Here is a 6987-nt window from a genome sequence, read left to right on the forward strand (position 1 = left end):
TTTTCCACAACGCACTTGCCCCCATACAGAGATGAATTGATCGATCAGATGAAGCAAAGCATCCTGTTTAAGCATTTCATTCTTACCCCCCAGATCTCAGGTAATAGAATCTCACGATTAGAATGAGTTCTTGGTGATTGGTAAAGGCATGAAGAGTTCCAACAACAAGAGAAAAGGAAGCTACCTACATATCCTCTCTTCTCGAAGGGACCAGGCTAATATAATAGAAGAAGGGCAAGTCTTTGTGGGCTTGAAGGCCCTTATGTTTTTGGCGAGGGTCAAAGTGGTAGAAGAGCCAAAGGTTAGGCCAAGTCATGTCTAGTGGGAAGAAGGCCTAGGCTAGTGTCGTCGAAGAGGCTCGACGGGAGCGGGCTCGTGATCGTGTGGATCGCCTTCTTACACAACTGAAGGGACAGATTTCGAGCCCTTCTCTGGGTTGCTTAGGTTTTTTCACCTTTGATCCTCTCTGTAGCTACGCAGAGAGGTATGCCTTGTCATAAATGTCACTCATAGTAGTGCGCGAAAGAAAAGACTAAGTAAAGGCAAAGAAGCTAGCTGGACTATTTGCCCCAATCTTCTCCCCCTTCTCACTTAAAGAGCTACTATGCTTTTCAATTGAGTGGCATTTCGCTCTGTGCCGATTAGTCACTCTGATCGCTTATCCATGAGCAAGCGCTTTCATATAACTAATCCCTGGAGTTGGTTTGCTTTATTTATGTGAGGAGTCCCAGAAAGCTCCTATTCTTCCTAAGCCCTCTTTTCTACATACATTCCTGGGGTTGTTGGTTGCTTGGTTTGCTTAACAGCGGTTCGTTCCAAATCTCTATCGTCAAATAACATATCTAAGGGCTCTGACGATGTTCTCTTGTCCCTGATCTGCTCTGGGAATTGATGAGTCAAAGCAGCCAATTAAGTCTCCCAAATCCCATAGTTCAATCTATCGGACAAGCCTAAGTCAAGAAGACTGTCTATTGGCTAAGCCCTTAGGTCGGGAAGTTAGGAAGAAAGAGTTGCAAGCAGCTAATCGAATCGAAGGCAGAAAGAAAAGACTAGAGAATGAGCTGCCTAATCCTGCCTCTTCAAATTCACTGATCTGCAAAAGTCCCTTGGATTCACTTCCCAGATATGCACCGGAAGCCAGGATTGAAGAAAAGCAAGATCGGGCAATTTCATCTCCAGCTGAAGCAATCTCCTCAGATTAACTTGAAAACCTAGACTTTATCTTTAGGTGCAAGCCCTTCATCATCTAAGGTAGCCCCCTTACCCGAAGTTACTTATTAGGGATCTGAGATCAAAAGAAACTTAAGTCATAGTCCAACAGAATCCTAGGCTGCTTAGTTCCATATCCCTTTAATCTCATCCCCAAATGCTAGGAGAGGAAAGTATACGCATAGCTTGGCTTCCTCTCGATATCTTCTTGCTTGTTCTTACACGCCCGGGAAGAATGGCTAGTCAGTATGAAATGTGCCTTCCTTGAAGAGGCAAAAGAGCAAGCATCCTCTCATTCTAAAGACTTTAATATAGCGGAGGCAAATGCCTTATCATCAACTATAGGTGAGGCCGAAAGCCTGATCTTCTATTCCCTCTCTGATCTGGGATGAAGATCCTCTACAGTCGAAGTTGGACCTGACATTGGGAGTTTCCATAGCATAGGTTGTGGTTGTAGCCCGTCAGCAGGAATAGTTTGCGAGCCAGTTGAAGTGATAGTTGGAGTTGCTTTACTTGGTAAAGTCTAGCATTCCCATTCTTCGGCGGCTTTATTTGCGTAAATAAAGAAGGGCATATCCAAAGAAAGGGACGCCTTTTAAGTTAAGCTAGGAAAAAAGGAAATGGCAAAGGGTCTTTTTCGTATAGAATTTAGTTAGGATTAGACTTTTTAAGCATCGAAGGCGGGACTCTTTTCCTAGATAGGGATGGTCTAATTCAAATCACGCCAAGAGAGGTTTAATCTTCTCCCGTATCTATATAACATTTGAATTTCTCTTCTATTTCAGTCTGAAATAATACGGAATGTCCGAAGCTCTTTTGAACTGTTTGGTCGATATAACTTCCCACGTTTTGACTTTTATGGGGTTAACATACATTCCACTGGTTACTCTGATTATTTATCGTGCAGTGCGCCTCAGAGGCCTCAATGCAGAGAATATGGCCGACAGGCTTATGGATCTCTGCTTTGATACGCTTAGAGAGCAAATTGAGAAAGAAATTGATCGATGCCTAAAGCTTTATTTTGGTCCCGACTTTATTCTTCCGGAAGGGAAGACACTTAGAGACATATCCTTCTTTGTTAGTGATTACGAGAATTTCGACGAGCTTTTGGCTATTCTTCAGAATCTTTCAGAAAGAGGGATTAATAGTTTAGAATTTCTTCAGATTCTACAGCTTTTTTTTTATGGTTGAATTTGCCAGCGGTGTGAAAGGAATAGCGTTGAATCTTGAGAATGAGAATGTTAGAATTGGAAATCCCTTGACTTCGTTTATGCCCTTATGTTATGGCCCTTATGCAGTAAAGAAAGTGAGGCGGGCTAAGATTCCATTCGAAGTAACGTAACAGGATTCGATGTTGCACCATCTTCCACTCTTCTCGGGATCCGGAGTCTTTCGAGAAAAGGTCCCATCCTTCAATCTCATGATTGGGTTGACCTGGTCGAACTATCTAAAGTGGAGAAGGAAAGAAGAGCAAAAAAAAGGGGGCTTGAGTGGACAAAGCCTTCAACTTCCGTCCCACTTCTCTATCTGTCAAATCCCCTTTCTACCTAGGTGTAACCTTTGATAATCCGTCTTCCTAGAAATGCCTCAACCTTCGATCTAAAACCCTTCCACTTCTATCGGCCTAAGAGGGAGGATCGTGGTCTTATTATCCTCCCGTCTCTGGAACTATAGGAAGGCTACGCCCCTTTCTGGGTGAGCGCCTCTTGGCATATTCGACTTAACTCCGAAACCCCTCAACTCATGAACTGACAGCTGGCTTGAAGAAAAACCTTCCAGGAGCTCTACATTACCCTATATATGATATGGGATTGATTGAGCCGGCATTCATGCTAATTCAATGTGGGCATTCCTACGCACATACCATACATAGACAAATGAGCGGCTACCACATACGAAAGATTGAATAAAAGATCGCAGAGAAGGCCAATTTTAAGAAAGACCGACGACTTGTGTATTGATTTCCTACTATTAATTCCGCTCGGGATCCTATTCTGGGATCCCAGCGCTCCCTACGCTTACTAAAAGATCTCATTTCTTCATTCTCATACTCAAAAATGGCAACTCTAAGAACGACAGATACATTCTAAAAAGAAAGAACTCCATCCGATCCCTATCTTTTATGCCGATCTCAGCAAGCAGTACCGGAAAAAAAGGAGTGAAGGTTAGCAGACTTGGTTGCCGGCCACGGGCCCCTTTGAAACCAACTAAGTCAAGCTCAATTACACAAAGCTAAAGTCAAAAGAATAAGGATTAAGTTAGTGTTCAGTGAGCTCGAGATAGCTGCCTGACGAGAGGAAAGGACACCCGGTACAGTCTTTTTTTGCCTCATCCCCCAAAGCACACCACACCTAAAAAAACTGACTTTACTTACTATAGCTTGCTTATTGGTGAAATCCAAAATTTCGTAAGAAAACAAAGACCTGAGAAGGCGAAAGAAATAGAAAAAGCTGCCCAAGTCTTGTCTTGGTCTTGTGTTCATTAATGTCCCCCAATCCCATGTCTTTCTTGGTTGGACCAACCCAACCGGTGATTTATAATTCCAACAAGTCTCTCGTTTTTTGGGGGGAGCAGAGCACGTTTACAAACAAAGAAATATATCATGAATGAGCAGGCCTTAGTTCTCTATGGACATCCCTTTGTTAGGTAGGGCCAGTGATGTCCAATTTATGCTATCGGATACTATGTCTTTAGACAGTCTGTCAAGTACCTCTTCCACTAGGTCAGATGCTGAAAGCGCTCCACCTGACTTTGAGGGGGGACTTAATCGAATCTCTAATGAATACATTAAGTGGGTGAGGAGAAGCGGGAGGCAATTACCTCCCGAATGGACGATGCCCGACCTTGTTCGGGCTGTTATTGGAGACGATCGGATTGCGCTCTGTATGCCGGGCTTTCTGACAAATGACTATTATGATGTCATGTTACATGGCCAAAATGCTTGGTTATGCGAACAGATTTTGAACTTTATAGATCTCATCAACTATGTCTTCTAGTTCCGAAAATGTGAAAAAAAAGTTTTTCGAGAAAAGGTCCCATCCTTCAATATCATGATTGGGTCGACCAGGCCAGATCATGAGTGAATAGAAAATCGAAAACGTACATAGCTGTTCCAGCTGAAATACTAGGAATAATTCTACCACTTCTACTAGGAGTAGCCTTTTTAGTGCTAGTGGAACGTAAAGTAATGGCTTTTGTGCAACGTTGAAAGGGTCCTGATGTAGTGGGATCGTTTGGATTGTTACAACCTCTAGCAGATGGTTTGAAATTGATTCTAAGAGAACCTATTTCACCAAGTAGTGCTAATTTCTCCCTTTTTAGAATGGCTCCAGTGGCTACATTTATGTTAAGTCTGGTCGCTCGGGCCGTTGTACCTTTTGATTATGGTATGGTATTGTCAGATTCGAACATAGGGCTACTTTATTTGTTTGCCATATCTTCGTTAGGTGTTTATGGAATTATTACAGCAGGTTGGTGTAGTAATTAGGAGGTGGCCGTTCGGTCGCCTATGAGACTAGGACCCATAGGTCAAAAATGGGTTAGTGCCGCAGGTGTTGAACGATCTACTCTACACAGGTGTGGGCTTACAGGGCTAATCATAAACCCTTTCTTTCATTCAAAAAGAGGCCCTGGCTTCTTAATACTACCAGCTTTCCGGGCCGGGATCGATAGATAAGTGGAAGTCATAAAAAAGAGATCTTTCTCTTCGCACCTAAGATCAAGAGGAAGGGTAGCTTGTCAAGCTGGCCTATATAAAATATATATTATTCTTATAATATCATATCTTATATATATTTTAAGATTCACTGTCTTTTAACCAGCTGTTCTTCTTTGTCAACGCTACTAAGGACCTATGGGTTAGCCTACTATACCCTACTAATATATTGTATAGTAGGGTGGGTATAGTAGGCGAGCGAGTTAGCGAAGACGCTTAGGCTAATAGATAAGAGAGCGATCACCCAGAAAGGGGCGTAGCCTTCATTCTACTACGCTACGCAAAGGTTACGAAGTCACTTAGCTCGATGTTAGGAGAGTAAAGGGGGAAGGCCATACCCACATAGAAGAACCGCTGTTCGCTTACTTTCTAAGGTCTAACCTTTCGCTCCCCTACTGAAAAGGGGCACAAAGCCGCTTTGCACCACTGATAGACTACTTAAGATTCAATTCAAAAGGCCCTACTTAGTTTCGCAAGCCTTTGCCATTGTAAGTCAACTAAGTAGGGCTTGAGGCCCCCTGCGAATCCGTAAATCTGAGGAGCATGCCGCAACACAACAAAAGGATGGTCACCGCTGCATTTCATTATTTCCGGAAGGGAAAAAAGACAAGTACCCCCATCATGGTGAACCTCTCCTTGTGATCGGGATGAGGTAGATGCCTCCCAGCTGGGGGGCGGATCGAATCGGAGTTTCCTTAGGTAGCCACCGACCCAAAATTATCCTTAAACTTCCGTGCTTGGTGGAGAAGAAGCGAACAAAGGTACGCTCGCTTGCTGTCTTGTTCTCTGCCGCGAACTGGGATCGCTCGCCAGCTAGGTCAGATTGGAGCAAGAATTTATGAGAACATATTACCCTTCCTCGGGGACAAGGGACGGAACGACCTCTCGATCTGTTTACTGCAGCCCAGGAAGAAAAACGTCGTCTAGGCATTCCTTGTTGCTCCGATCTCCCCGACGCCTAGGACGTTGTCTGGGCCAAGAGCCATAGTTAATTGCTGTTTCCATTTGGTTGTTTTTTTCTTGTTGATACCGGCAAGACCCAGCCAGATGATGTCTGCTGGTTGGTAGTAAGAGGACTCGTAGTACCCGCATACCCAAAAAAAAGGAGGCGCTGATTCCAAAAATTTCATTTGGTTTAGTTTCTTACTCCCCCTTAGCAGCGGGAAAGGGGTCTATCTATCTGCCTAGCTTTGGTAGATTTCCCCCAACGCAATCCATATAAATTCCACGAATCCCTTGGTAGATAAGTCCGACGACTCAGCAGCAGTGCGGAATTGAGTTTCTCGTCTGGTGGATCTGATCTTTAGGGGACAATACATACCAAAAGGTGCTTTAGTGATCTTTGATGATCTGAACAAGGAACTATTTGTGTGGATCCATCTTGTTCTTATTCGCATTGTTCACCTTGGTCGGAAATTAGGGTGGTTGTTCTGCGCTTTTATTATATTTAAAGCAAGCAGCTTCATCCTTGATGATGGCCTATGGTGGTGATGAATTCGTTCATCCTGACAATGCGGTACCAGTTTCTCTCACTCGGTCCGGTTACCCACGGATCATTCCGTCTCATCATAGGCGTATGATTCTGAAGAAGGATGAGAAAGCGGACATGCTGGTGAAGTTTTATTAAAAAAGATTCTCTCTGTCAAAGATCATTACTTTGGCAAAGAAGGTTGATAAATCAACGTTTTCTAGTAGAGTAGAACCCCACCCGATAATATTGACGAGGTGGTGGGGCTGGTTAGTTCGATTAAGGAGAACTTTAATCGACTTATCAGTCAGTCGCTATACTCCCTGGATAAATCGTATACCCCTTGAACAAGGGTTACGGTTTGAACCAACCCGGAAAGCCTTGCCGACACACTCATTGACGAAAAGGGTGTAGGTTGGGAGAAGGAAACTTCCTTATCGTAAGATTCGGAACTTTCGCTCTTCATTCACATCGTTTTCTCATGAGTTGGGCACTTTTCAATGGCTGTTGGTCGTTGGGCACTCACAGGGTACCCAATGGTCACATGCCTGCTTGTGGCCTCCCCGTATTCGTTACGCCTTTGATGTGAGGAATA

At 43.8% G+C, this 6987-nt stretch overlaps 1 protein-coding gene across 1 annotated transcript; it reads right to left on the minus strand.

The window, feature by feature from the left end:
• Positions 1-5448: 5448 nt before the first annotated feature.
• On the minus strand, positions 5449-6390 carry LOC148567112 (uncharacterized). Its single transcript, XM_088484522.1, has 4 exons — positions 6329-6390; positions 6145-6225; positions 5955-6033; positions 5449-5882 (listed from the first exon to the last, which is right to left on the minus strand). Exons 1-4 carry the CDS (start codon positions 6388-6390, stop codon positions 5544-5546), a joined length of 561 nt encoding a protein of 186 aa, XP_088340648.1. The 3' UTR covers positions 5449-5543.
• Between the last annotated feature and the right edge of the window lie 597 nt (positions 6391-6987).

Source organism: Arachis ipaensis, chromosome B4 (assembly GCF_059453495.1).
Source record: "Arachis ipaensis isolate K30076 ecotype BB chromosome B4, ASM5945349v1, whole genome shotgun sequence".
NCBI classification, from domain to species: domain Eukaryota; kingdom Viridiplantae; phylum Streptophyta; class Magnoliopsida; order Fabales; family Fabaceae; genus Arachis; species Arachis ipaensis.

Excerpts from the sequence above, each read along its gene's own strand:
- LOC148567112 (XM_088484522.1), bottom strand. The coding sequence starts at position 6,390 with ATGAAGCTGCTTGCTTTAAATATAATAAAAGCGCAGAACAACCACCCT. Across the intron at positions 6,226-6,328 it reads CACCCTAATTTCCGACCAAG|ATCAGATCCACCAGACGAGA; the intron begins GTGAACAATGCG and ends TGTCCCCTAAAG. Across the intron at positions 6,034-6,144 it reads CCAAGGGATTCGTGGAATTT|CCTCCTTTTTTTTGGGTATG; the intron begins ATATGGATTGCG and ends TTGGAATCAGCG.